Source organism: Oryzias melastigma, linkage group LG20, assembly GCF_002922805.2.
Source record: "Oryzias melastigma strain HK-1 linkage group LG20, ASM292280v2, whole genome shotgun sequence".
NCBI classification, from domain to species: domain Eukaryota; kingdom Metazoa; phylum Chordata; class Actinopteri; order Beloniformes; family Adrianichthyidae; genus Oryzias; species Oryzias melastigma.
The window spans coordinates 23644780-23658926 of NC_050531.1; the positions used below are offsets into that span (position 1 = coordinate 23644780).

A 14147-nucleotide genomic window follows, 5' to 3' on the forward strand; every position below is an offset into this window, starting at 1 on the left:
GAGTTTTTAAACCAAAAAAATGGAACATTTGAGGCTGAAAATAATTAAGTTTACTTTAGAATAGCAAAAACGTTTTCTAAATTTTCAATTTTTTTGGCCAAACACCATAATTTTCTCAAAATGTCTTATTTGGGTTTTAAATATTTTTCGCCCCAAAATAGCTCCTTAGAAGTGCAACTACAGCTAATCTTAAAAAAATAATGATTAAAGATGGAACCGTTGTCTATTTGTAATTATTAGGTGTTTCAAATATTCCTTTCTATGTCCAGTGTTGCTAATTCTTATCATGAAGCTGAAACAAAACAATGCAGCTCTTTTTAAACAGCAGACTGCACCACTAGAGCTCACTGAAATATCTCCCTCTGTGTTTGAACATTGCTGTGGCTGGTGAACACTGCACCGACTGTATCCAGGTAGATCCCTGATCATCACCGTCCTCTTCCTGAGAGCCTCTCCTGATGTCAGTAATAACAGCGTGATTGTTGAGGAGCTAATCAGCGCACTACAGAGTTAACGAGCTCATGGAAGAGGATCATCTGCATGTGTGCACACCTCAAACCCGAGCATCGCGCTCGCACCGTACACACCCACCGACACCAGGCTGGAGGATTCCTCTTTCAGACTGGCAGGGAAACCGTCACGTAGGCCGAGTCACATCGAGGATCCGCTCAGATCACGACGAGAACCAGAGGAACGGCTGGTGGGAGACCCAGAACAAACGGAGCTCACATCACGGAGAGGCGGAGCTGCTGAGGTCTGCAGAGATGGACTGATGAGGGAGGTGTAAAGATCAAAGCACAGCTGAGGGAGGGGGGGGGCACTCCAATGTCTTCAATCACCTGAACAGAACACCTGGTGGGAACTGGTTCTGGATCTGGTTATTCTGTTTACAGTTAGGAAAAAATATATTGTTAACCCTTTAACATCTGGGACGTCTCCACTGACGCTTAAACACAAAGTCGCTTTTCTCCTACAGTCACTGGAATGAGCGTGTTAAACCAAAGACCATAAACACTGGAGCTCCAGTATTACATGGAATAAGACTTTAACACACGTGTCAAAGTCAAGGCCCGGGGGCCGGATCCGGCCCTCCAGGTCATTTTATTTTATCGTTTTTAATTATGTTATTTTGTGCTCATTTCTAACTTATATAGGTTTGACAAAATATATTTTTATGGAGAGTAAAATATTAAAAGTTATTTAAGGTTTAAGTTGATTTATTCTGGAATAATATTCCTGCCTTTTTATTATTCATAATTATGTTTAAAAGTTACAGTTTTTAAGTTTTAAAAACTGTAACTTTTACATGCTAGTTGTTTTTGCTAACCTAAGTTTTCTTTTTGTTGTTGTTTTTTTGGATAATTTGGCATGTAGCTAATTGTAGCTGGCTATCAGCTTCGGCGTTTCCAGCTATCAGTTTTAGTGATTTCAGCTATAATTTTCAGCATCTTCAACTATCAGCTCTAACATCTTCAGCGGCCAAATTCAGCTTACAGCATTTACACTAGCATTATCACAGGTAATGCTATATATCTAGTTCATAATTATCTTTAAAAGTTACAGTTTTGAACTTTTAAAAATGTAGCTTTAGTTTGTTCAATAAATGTCTCTCTTGTTCAGTCCGCGACCTACGGTGTGTTTTAGATTTTGGCCCCTTGTGTGATTGAGTTTGACACTCCTGCTTTAACATGATGGAAATTCACCAAGACTTTTAATTAAACTGTAAATAAAAAATGTTATCAGGTTAAAAATGAAGTCATAATTTGAATTTAAAAACTGCTGCAGTGTCCTTAAAGAGACATCAGTGCACAGTCAGACAAATGTCCTGAAAAGCATCAAAGATGAGTATAAGATTCCCTGTACAAAGACTAAATGAGTGCACCAAACTAAAAATAATTTAGTGTCAAGATGAAGAAACACGGAAATAAAAGACAAGAAGTCAAGAAGAGCTTTGGCTGCCATGCTAACGGCGGCGTCTGTGACACACTGGTAACTTCAGCCGTCGGGTGGCGTTAGGCTCCCTGCTAAGCCGAGCGTGCGCTCGTGTTCAGGTAGCGGGTCAGTGTGCTGCAGCCAAACCGCTGAACTCTTGTTGGCTTTTAAAGAACTTGTGTACTTTAGTTGGACTTATCGGAGGTGACACATGTGTGCCTGTGTGTGAAGCTAACCCGGTCTGAAATGTCCTACCCTTTAGCGGACTCTGCCCTTCATTTAGCTCTGGTGTGTTTGTTTGTGTGTTTGTTTGTGTGTGTGTCCTTACCTGACTGCCTGTGTTCATACCTGCGTGTGGTAGCTGTGCGTTGGGTGTACTCATGTCAGCACAGCACAGGGGTTTCTTGAAGCAGATTAGCTTCTTATGTAATCATTTGGATTCTTGAATGTTGGAGCCGTTTCATTTGAACTTTCATGGAGGTTTATAGTCAGCATTAAATGACCCACTCTGAATCAATCGCTCTAGCAGTTCCTGGTTCAGTTTCAAGCTGTGCATGAGCTTTGGAGGCCCATGTCTCTGTGAAGGATTTATTTTCTATTTTAAAAAATGAAGCATTTTGGCTATAAATAAAACACTGTAGTGTCAATAGTCACCAACAGGGGTGCTGTTGAGTCTAAAGGGTTTTGAAATAGATCCTACCTTTTAATAATTCATTTTTTCACTGCCAGACGAAAAAACTCGGATCCGGCCCTCAAGATAGTTTATTTTATCGTTATTAATGACCTGATGTTATCTTGTTCTTATTTCTAACTTGTATCATTTTTACAAAATATATTTTTATGGAGAGTAAAATATTGAAAGTTATTTAAGGTTTAAGTTGATTTATTCTGGAATGATATTCCTGGCATTTTATTATTGATATGTATGTTAAAAAGTTTTAAAAATTGTCATTCTGTTAGCTTTATGGACTATTTTGGCATTTACTAAGATTTTTTAGGCTGTTTTGGAGTTTAGCAAATATTTCAGCTACATGCTAGCTGTTTTGGCTAACCTACTTTTTTATTTTTTTGTTTTTTTAGGCTACTTTGGCTTTTAGCTAATATTTTAGCTGGCTTTCAACTTCAGCTTTTACACCGATCAGCTTCAGCGTTTTCAGCTAATAATTTCAGCATCTTCAGTGGCCAAATTCAGCTTACAGCATTCACACTAGAATTATCTCAGGTAATGCTAGTGTATATATTGAGTACATTTTTAAAAACATTAGCCTCTTTTTTGGTGCGTTTGGTGGTGATGATAGTTTAAATGTCATTTCTGTGCCCAAAATTATGGTTTGTTTATGTTTTAGTAACCATGACTCAGTTCTGTGCTACAGCAGCGGCACCCAATGAATGTTCAATACTTTCATCACTTCTTTGCATTGGGCTCTTGCATTGTAATTCTACGACCATCATCATTTTAGCTGAAAAGTCACTGAATCACTGGTTAAAAAAAAAGAAGGGGGCTGGAAAAACAAGCCTTCGATTTGTAGTAACTCATGAGCTAACCTTTAGACCTGTCAATCAAAGAGTATACTTAATTTAAACACAATCTTGGACACACATGGTCCTCCAGTACATTTGTAATAGAAATGTAATCTGAAGACGGAGGAAAAAGATGTGGTGTATGTTTGTTTATCCTTTAACAGAAGGGTGAGTGAAAACTGAGAGTAGAAGCATCACAAAACACTGAAACTCAAAGACATTAAATCATCCCAAGGAAATCTGTTATACCTACACACTGTTCTACCCTTGAATAAGGGACTTTTGAGTCAAGAGAAAGACGTTTGGATATTTAGCTCTGGATGACCAAAGACTTCCTGGAGTGAAAATGTATTTCCATGAAAATTCCTACCTCTGTGTCTGCGTGTGAACTCCTGTTTGTGTGTTGGCAGGTTTTCTCTGGAATCTTCACAGCAGAGATGGTGCTGAAGGTCATCGCTCTGGATCCGTACTACTACTTCCAGACCGGCTGGAATATCTTCGACAGCATCATCGTGTGCCTCAGCCTCATGGAGCTCGGCCTGTCGGACGTCGAAGGCCTCAGCGTGCTGCGCTCCTTCAGACTGGTAAATTACCTCCTGAAACTCAAGTCACAGCAGCAAATGGCAACGAAGCAACCAAGTCCAAGTGTCTGTTTTCTATGAAGACATTTCTGATACCAGACATCTTGAACAAATTCAAGCTGCAAACATCAAAGCTGTCCCAACATTTCATGTAGTTCTGCACTCTAGGGAGAATTATAAGTTTACTATGAAGACCTTTTTCTAGCTTATGTCATAAATTAGGCACACTGTAGTTTTTGTTTATTTTTTTAATTTACCTTATCGTGCAGAAAACAGAGAGCCGCATAAGAAAGTTCATCTGAAGCCAACTTTGATGCTCTGACAACCAAGAAACTGGACCAAAATTGACAAGGGGAAGAAGAAATCACACAAACTCACAGTGATCCCCACAGTCCGTCGTCATCTGTCTCCATTGATTTGTGCTGCTGTCAGTCAGGGCATTGTCATGCTGAACCACAGCAAACACACACTAGTAAACACACACTTGTGCTCACGTCTTTTCTTCAGCTCTCTTTATATGTTTCTATTGTTTTTCCATCAATTATGTAAATGCTGGAAACCACTGTGATCCTTTGGTTTCTGTTATGAAAAGTGTTTTTGCCGTCACTTCTGCTTGTCTTGTCTAAGAACTCACGACTAGTTTAGGATTAGAAATACTGACAGACAGTAAACAGCAGGAACTGCAGCCAATTTCACCTTTGGTTCCTAAAATCTTTATACTTGTAGTTTTGATTTGACTGTTTTTAGTACAGAAGATTTTGTAAAACAACTTTAAATTCATAAAAATAACTACAGGTAACAGCAAACTGATAAATGATAAATGTTTGACTAATAATAAAACATTCCAATCAACGTTTTAGCTGGATTTAAGAGGACTGGGTTAATAAAATTGATTGATTTGAATCAATTTAAGCTTAACAGATTAATAATTGATTAATAAAATATAAATCAATTTAGCTCATAAAGATAAAGTCTGCTAGCTTGATGCTAATGTTTAATGGAATTTCCTATAGGACGGCTAATGCTAACGCTTGGTTGACCAAGATGAACATCTTTATAAACTCATAGGCAAGAATTTTCCAAACTCTTTTAGTGAAATATTTATTAAATTAACCACGTGGAGTCTAAAACATCGTTTTTTCCTCATATTTTCTTCTTCTTCTGGAATAAGGTGCAATACTATAGCGTGATCACCACCTAGTGTCCAAACTGAAACGTCCTCCAGGAGAAGCAGAACAATGTTTCCAATGTTAATGATCTGAACATTTTAGTTAGAACTTCTCCTTTAGAGAATCCATGTAACACTGGATGATATTAACAATCTCATTATTTCACTGATACATTTACAGGATGTGATCTGGATCAGATTAATATAAATATATTCAAAACATATAGTAGATTATTAATGTATTTCTAAATAAATGTGTTGAAATGTGTAAACTCAGAATTAAATTGAATTGAAGAATTGAAAAAAATGTTAAGCGAATCGTTTCTGTAAGTTCTATTTGATACCCAGCCCATGTATATAATATACACATATATATATATTCATTGAACTTTCATATTATTTGCCATATCTCTCCAGCCTTCACAATAAATATTTAGGAAAAAAAATATTCGACCTCCATTTTATTTTATTCAGATAATACAATATTTGTATATATCTATATATAAATGTTCATTTTTATTTTTATTTTCACCTTTTGAGCGTCATGTATCAAAAGACTTCGTTTACCACAGATCAACTCTATTTCTATTCTTTTAGATGACTTACTCTCTGTTAATGAAGCATTAGAACAAATTCATGTTTTTTTTTCTTTAAATAAAAAACAAGATTTGTTTTTGTTTCTCTTTTGCTAATTTTATATTATTCTGTTATCATTTAATATAATATCTTAGCAATATATCATTTTCTGCTTTCTTTATTTGATACTAAAATAAACATGCAGACTCAGTCAGTTCCAGATGTCCTGATGATTAAAACCCCCATCATGGTCCCTCCACCCCCATGTTTGTTTTTGTCCAAACATAAATTTGTGTAAATTTGACAAACATTGATCCCCTCTGTAGTTTTGGCTGCAGTTACAGTATAAAGCGTATCTGTTTGAAGTTCATTCTTCAATCTTTAGAAGACTTCTTCATGTTGCTTAACTCCGGTCTCTCTCTCCTCAGCTCCGGGTCTTTAAGCTCGCTCGCTCATGGCCGACTCTCAACACCCTAATCAAAATCATCGGGAACTCCATAGGTGCTCTTGGTAACCTGACGCTCGTTCTCGCCATCATCGTCTTTATCTTTGCCGTGGTGGGCATGCAGCTGTTTGGAAAGAACTACCAGGTGATGTCGCTGATGAGACAGAAGGTCTGATGGCTCTAGAGTCTGTTGACCGAAGGTTAACTCTGGCGCTCGTCTCTGCGTTGATTCAGGACTGTGTCTGTAAGATCTCAAAGGACTGCACTCTTCCTCGCTGGCACATGAAGGACTTCTTCCACTCCTTCCTCATCGTCTTCAGAGTACTGTGCGGCGAGTGGATTGAGACCATGTGGGACTGCATGGAGGTGGCGGGGCAGCCGCTCTGCATCCTCGTCTTCATGTTGGTCATGGTCATTGGAAACCTGGTGGTGAGTTAAAGCCTCTTATTCTGTTTCATGAGTTTCATGACCAAATGGTCACCCCTCCTCTGCATGGGGGGGTCGTCTGCTCATTATGTTGTGACGGGTCACCACTGGGTTTTAGGGAAAGCCTTCATCTCTGGTTATAGCACGGGTGTCAAACTCAATCACACAAGGTGTCAAACTCCAAAACACACCTTAGGTCACGGGACGAACAGGATAAACATTTATTGAACTCTCTAAAACTACATTTTTAAAACTGTAACTTTTTAACATAATTATGAACTAAATATATAGCATTACCTGTGATAATACTAGTGTGAATGCTGTAAGCTGAATTTGGCTGCTGAAGATGCTAGTGCTGATAGCTGAAGATGTTGAGGTTGATAGCTGAAAACACTGAATCTGATAACTGAAAACACCGAAGCTGATAACTGAAAACACTGAAGCTGATAGCTAAAAAAAAGAAACTGATAACTGAAAACACTGAAGCTGATAGCTGAAAACACCGAAGCTGATAGCTGAAAGTACTGAAGCTGAAAACACCGAAGCTGATAGCTGAAAACACTGAAGCTGATAACTGAAAACACCAAAGCTGATGGCTGAAAACACCGAAGCTGATAGCTGAAAAAAACCGAAGCTAATAGCTGAAAGCACTGAAGCTGAAAACACTGAAGCTGATAGCTGAAAACACTGAAGCTGATAGCTGAAAAAACCGAAGCTGATAGCTTAAAACACTGAAGCTGATAGCTGAAAACATCAAAGCTGATAACTGAAAACATTGAAGCTGATAACTGAAAACACTGAAGCTGATAGCTGAAAGCACTGAAGCTGAAAACACCGAAGCTAATAGCTGAAAACACTGAAGCTGATAACTGAAAACACCGAAGCTGATAGCTGAAAACAATGTCAAATAGACCGTGGTGAGAAATTTTTATATTTTTGGCTGCTTTGTGTGACTTTAGCCTGATTTTTTTTAATTTTCTTTCAAAAACATGGATTAGTTTGTTGATAAATTTTATTCTTGTTGTTTTTATAAAATGACACCTACAATCTACTCAGTGTTAAATCAGAATCTGTTTGGATGATCACGGAGCTTCTATCCTGGCGATGGTAAATGTTTTTAGATCAGTGAAAATGGGTCATTTCTCACAGCACACTGGTTGAGAAACACTGGACGAATGAACGTTCCATTGTTTTGTGTCAATGCAACAAAGACGGACCGCAGACGGACCAATAGGAATCATCGTCTATCCTCACTTTCATGATCATCGCAGGAGAACTTTAGAATTGGACTGACATCATGAGCTCAGCTCCTCCGTTGTCTCTGTGTTTTAATGAGCCTTGTCATCAGGTCCAGTGGTCATGTTTTCTTCATCAACGACAAGTGTAACCTCCCTCCAACAGTATAACATCCACACCCATGTGTGGGGGGGCGCTCCTCTTTCCATGCTGCAGAGGAGCAGAGTTTCTGTCCTCTGACGGGTCTCTCCTCGTCTTACGTTTTGTCCAACCCCCCCAGGTACCAACACAAGCAGCAGCTTGCTGTGTGTGGCCCCCTGCAGTGTGAACACAACAACCAGTATTTATCACCGATCAACTGTGGGGCTCAAACCTGACACAGAAAGTGACCGTAATTGTCAGTCTGTCGATTTCAATGTTACAGTGAAGAAGATGGAGAAAAGTGGTGTGGAAGTGTGGAAGAAAAAAGAATCCAATAAAAAAAATTAAAAAAAAAAACATTAAAAAGTGGTTCCTGTCATGGGCACAGGCGTGTAGTGGATACCCTGCTTACCACACAGAAAAAAAACAATATTGGGATCTCTCTAGTTCCCAAACATGCGTGGCCTTTATCCGGAAACACTCCGGAAACACTCCAGAAACACTCCGGAAACACTCTGGAAACACTCCAGAAACACTCCGGAAACACTCCGGAAACACTCCAGAAACACTCCGGAAACACTCTGGAAACACTCCAGAAACACTCCGGAAACTCTCCGTAAACACTCTGGAAACACTCCCGAAACACTCCCGAAACACTCCCGAAACACTCCCACAGTCCAACAACCTGCTCAGGGATCCATTGCTGTGGCTGCAATGTCTCTCTGGTGAGTGACTGTGATTGTGTGATCTTGTGATGGACTAGAGAACTGTCCAGGGGGAACCCCACCTTCAAACAACAGTAGATGTTATAGGCTCCAGCAACTCGGTGACCAGGAGTAAGAACTAGAATTAATGGATGGATGGATGAATAGATGGATGGATGGATGAGGGATGGATGGATGGATGAGGGATGGATGGATGTTGAATGGATGGACAGAGGACGGATGGCATTAATTATTATTCATAATTATGTTACAAAGTTACAGTTTTAAAAATTGTCATTCTGCAGCTTTTTGGACTATTTTGCCATTTATTTAGATTTTTTAGGCTATTTTTGAGTTTAATATTTCAGCTACATGCTAGCTGTTTTGGCTAATTTAAGCTTTTTTCATTTTTGTAGGCTAATTTGACGTTAAGCTACTTCTTCAGCTACATGCTAGCTGTTTTGACTAACCTAAATTTCTAGGCTAATTTGGCATTAATCTAATGTTTTTTATATTAATATTTTAGCTGGCCTTCACCTTCAGCATTTTCAGCTATCAGCACTAGAATCTTTAGTGGCCAAATTCAGCTTATAGCATTCACGCTAGAATAATCACAGGTAATGCTATATATCTAGTTCATAATTATGTTAAAAAGTTATGTTTTTTTAAGTTTTAAAAATGTAGTTTTAGAGTGTTCAATAAATGTTTCTCATGTACGACCCGATTCAGTTTGATAGCCCTGATCTAATCTATCAATACCAATATAAAATCATTCAAAATGAACCATAATCTATTATAAATCATATCATCAACCACAAATTGTATTATGAATCGAGTGTCTAGTAAAATGAATCACTACACACCAATAATTTTCAATTTTTTTATGAATTACGAACAAATTACATGAGATTACTAAATATATATGGTGGAAAACATTCTTTTTTTCTTCTGTCTTTTTTGCTCCTTCATCCTCTCATCTTCCTCTTCTTTGTCATCGTTTGTGTTATTCACACACAGGAAAGTGTGTGTTTCTTCACATTCACCAGTCAGTTGATCATGAAGTGTGTGTGCAGCAATAACAGAGTCCCTCATCTATTTAGCTTAATGGTCTCATGGATATTTAATAACGAGGTTGATATGCCAGACAGCTCGCAGCCTCGCAAACACACACGCTGCAGTCAACAGCCTCTTATTCTTCTCCTGTCACTGGCAGGAATTGTATCTCCTGCTGCAGAGGGGTACGCTGACCCGACTCTCTAAATATGCCTGAGCACGTGTGTGCGCACGCACGTGCGTGCATGTGTGTCATGATGACCGAACCTTTCCCATTCATGTGATTTATCCCTTCTGAAATGGCCTCATTGTGCTCACCTCAGCTCGTGTGCATGTGAAGGCATTTGTGCATGAATGCATTCAGAAATTAGGGAATAAATACGGAGAGGACCAAACACACAAAAGGAGAGCAGAGGGCCTGGAGGAAGAAAGGAAGGAGGAACAGAAAAGGAAGTTGGAACAAAAGAGGATGAATATGGGGGATGAAAGGAGCAAACAAATGAGAAAGAAAAACGTGAGATAAGATGAAGCAGAAAGAGGGCAGAAGAACTGAAGGCAGGAAGAAGAAAGCTAAAAACTAAAATGAAATAAAGCTTCATGCATTGACACACCCACTGGCTGTCCCAGCCAGCAAACACAGTCCTCCGATGACAGAATCGATTAGTTTCACTGCTGAAGCAGCTCACAAAGGCACAGGGTGCAGGGCTGTTGTGTCAAATTTGAATTCACATTAAAGTTTCAAGCAAAGACAGGCGAGTCAGGAAACGGTTTGGCTTTTGCTCTGGAGCAAGTTGGAGGCAAACCACAAGTTTGGCAACATTTTAGATTTGAGAGAATGTGGCACCGCCTCACAGATCAGGATCTCTGTAACCGTTTACTTTCTGTCGTTGAGTCACATCATCCTGTAAGACACGTGTCAAAGTCAAGGCCCGGGGGCCGGATCCGGCCCTCCAGATCATTTTATTTTATTGTTATTAATGACCCGATGTTATCTTGCAATCATTTCTAACTTGTATCATTTTGACAAAATTTATTTTAATGGAGAGTAAAATATTAAAAGTTATTTAAGGTTAAAGTTGATTTTTCTGGAATAATATTCCTGCTTTATTATTATTCATAATTATGTTAAGAAGTTACAGTTTTAAAGTTTCAAAAATTGTCATTCTGCTAACTTTTTGGACTATTTTGGCATTTACTACGATTTTTTAGGCTATTTTGGAGTTTAGCTAATACTTCAGCTACATGCTAGCTGTTTTGGCTAATTTAAGCTTTTTTTCAGTTTTTTAGGTCAATTTGACGTTAAGTTATTTCTTCAGCTACATGCTAACTTTTTTGGCTAACCTAGGTTTTTAACTAAAGTTTTAAAAAAACACTGATACATATTTCTGGAAATCCTGTGATATACGGCACAACAGATGTGCAGCATTACTATGCATTGAGTCTTCCAGAGTGAATAACGGAGGAGGTCCAAATAAGAAAGCAAAAAACCACAAAAGGGGACACAATGTTTTGCAATAAACTTCAAAAACCTTGACAGCAAAATAATCCAGTCGGGAGAAATCATCACAGGATAGTGATCACATTTTAATAGAGAGAAATCAGGCTGGGAACAGTGAAGTCTGTGCTAAATTTGGAGCTAGCAACTCGCTAGTACCATGCTAGCTTGGTTCTTCGATGTATCTTTTTATTTATGTTTCATGTTTTAAAGCATGGTTGATGTTAGTCGCAGGTATTTATGTGCAACCAGCACAAAAACTGATGGAAATTCATGTTGGGAACACGTAAAATGTACGTCAAGATGAATGTTGCTGCATTGTTGTGCTAGCAAAAGCTAAATGTTGCTGTTGTTGCTTTTTTGTCTTTTTTCTTTTTTTTTTTTTTTTGTGGTAAGAAAGTGAAAGTGAGTTCGCACATAATTTCTAAATCCGTGCCGTCAGTGTTGAGCTTCTTTCTTGGTCTTACAGACCGGCGAAAGCCCAGCTAGCAAAAGCAGCGCTAACACTAGCTTTCTGCTCAGTGACATAAACACAGCAGAGAGCAGATGTTAGAGAAGGAGCTGTGGATGTAAACTTTAACCTGCCAGCATTCACTGCTATTACATATTGGAGCCTTATTGTCAAAGTACTATGAAATTTTCTATTTGAAGGTACATTTTGAATGGAATTGACATTTATTCACCACGTATGTAATCGAAAAATAATTTTTAAAAAAAGTTGTAGTTTCATTTGACAATTTGGTAAAGGGTGTTTGTTTGTTTTTTGGGTTTTTTTTAGGACTCTGAGGTGTTTTTAATAGGGAAAGGGCTTTGTTACAGTCATTCATGCCATCCAACACCATCAATCTCCCTCCTCTCTGGGATTGGGTGACAATCATTTACAAGTTCGGTTCTATAGTTTTTACCATAGAGGCAAAATCAGAAATCAAGGATATTTAGAAGCTGTTCATTTGACAGCAATGCCTTACCTGTAGCAGTAGAAGGCGTAATTCTTGCACAATTTACAGATTAAACTTTATAGATATTAAATATTTAAGATCAACCATTTTCCAAGCTTTAATTCGAAAATTGGTCAAGAAACTAGGGAGCTAGCCCGATTCTTGTGGTTGCTGTCTGCCTGTCCTCCATTGAAACAGCAGCGTTCTGCTGCCGTGACTCCATGCACAGCAATGGTGCCTGCACGTGCACGTCTCTGTCTATAGCAGCAAATAGGTAAGGGCCAATCCAGTGTTAAAAAAGTAGCAAATGATTCAATGGATAAAGAGTATAAATGAGTAAGATTCTGTTTAAATAAAATCTGTTGATGATCACAAAGGGAGCTAGATGAGACTAAGCCAGAAGAGAAGAATCAATGAACCCAGCTTGAACGGCGTCTGCGGGGTAATAATTTCATGTCTCTAACCTCACCTGTGATCCAACATGATTGAGTGAAGTCCACTTTCAGTCATGGAAGGAAGAAATGAGCTTTGAGCTGTGATCTCTTTGGAGATGAGTCTTCTCAGCGTTGAACATTTGGTGAACCATTATGGGATTATGTCTTTCCTGGTCTGGAATGGTTTTCCTCTGGAGGAGAACCAAACTAAAGCTTCACGGAAGTGTCCTGCTTCATCTCTCTGACACACCTTGTGGATGTGTGAGCGCTGAGGTAGTCTGTGTGTGAAACACCAGAGTGTGTGACCTTCAAGCAGGTGAGGCTTCATCAAACATCTCCTGCTCTCAGCTGCGGCTGTGATCTTCATCCTTTGTTATCTGCCCCCCCTTTAAAGTCGTGTCTCCCCTGCCTCGTGCCCGCCCCCGTCACGAGCGCGTCATGCGTGTGCAGCTGCACGGACACAGGTGAGCAGATGTTCAGGCTGCTGTTTCGCTGTTTGACAAACGAGCGGCTGATTGTGTTTCCCTGAGTCGGCACTTCTGCTGCGGCGCACCTGTCTCCACGGCCGCCCTCCTCATCCTCGCTCCTCTTCAGCCTCTCCCTCCTCTCACCTTCTGCTCTCATCACACATGGATATTTGTGAACTGTGATCATCAAAACAACTCATCTTGGCTTTCTTAAAAAGCAGAAATCAGCAGTTTGGTCAGACGGACTGATTAATCGCAGGTATGCTGGATTAATTATTTGTAATGGAAGAAACATCTGCTGCACACGAAGGCGCTTAAGCCGTTTTTGTTAAAACAATCCAGGTCATGATACCACACACAATCAAAAACAGAGATCTAAAACCTGCACCACTTTCAATAACATCTCCATATGTTGAACTGTTGCTGAAAATCCCACAAGGTGAAAACAAAACATGCTGGAGATGGGGGTGAAGCTTAGTGCTGCAGCAGGAACTCAGAGAACTGCTACTCCTAATACAGAGGAACCAGTCGGTGGCTCAGATATTCATCAGGAATATCACCAAAATGCTTCTCTAGTGACAGCTGAGTCCAAACGGGGGAAGGATCCATGGCAGAGCCAGGACCAGATGGATGGAATCACAGAGGATGGATAGATGGATTTACAGAGGATGGATGGATGGATGGATGGATGGACGGACAGATGGATGGATGGATGGATTTACGGAGCATGGATGGATGACTGGACGAAGGATGGATGGATGGATGGATGGATGGATGATGGATGGATGGATGGACAGATCGAGGATGCATGGATGGATGGACGGATTTTTGGAGGATGGATGGATGGATGGATGGACGGATGGATGGATGGATGGATGGATGATGGCTAGATGGATGAATGATGGATGGATGAACGGATGGATGGATTTACGGAGCATGGATGGATGACTGGACGAAGGATGGATGGATGGATGGATGATGGATGGATGGATGGATGGACAGATCGAGGATGCATGGATGGATGGATGGA

At 39.6% G+C, this 14147-nt stretch overlaps 1 protein-coding gene across 5 annotated transcripts in view; it reads left to right on the forward strand.

Annotated features, from left to right (window-relative positions):
• Positions 1 to 14147, forward strand: part of LOC112141573 (sodium channel protein type 4 subunit alpha) — a 261117-nt gene that overhangs the window by 159618 nt on the left and 87352 nt on the right. For all 5 annotated transcript variants that reach the window (XM_036217311.1, XM_036217310.1, XM_024264726.2 and 2 more), the window contains 3 exons: positions 3864 to 4037; positions 6207 to 6368; positions 6458 to 6652. In XM_036217311.1, coding sequence (XP_036073204.1) covers positions 3864 to 4037; positions 6207 to 6368; positions 6458 to 6652 — 531 coding nt within the window. The remainder of the gene's footprint in view (positions 1 to 3863; positions 4038 to 6206; positions 6369 to 6457; positions 6653 to 14147) is intronic.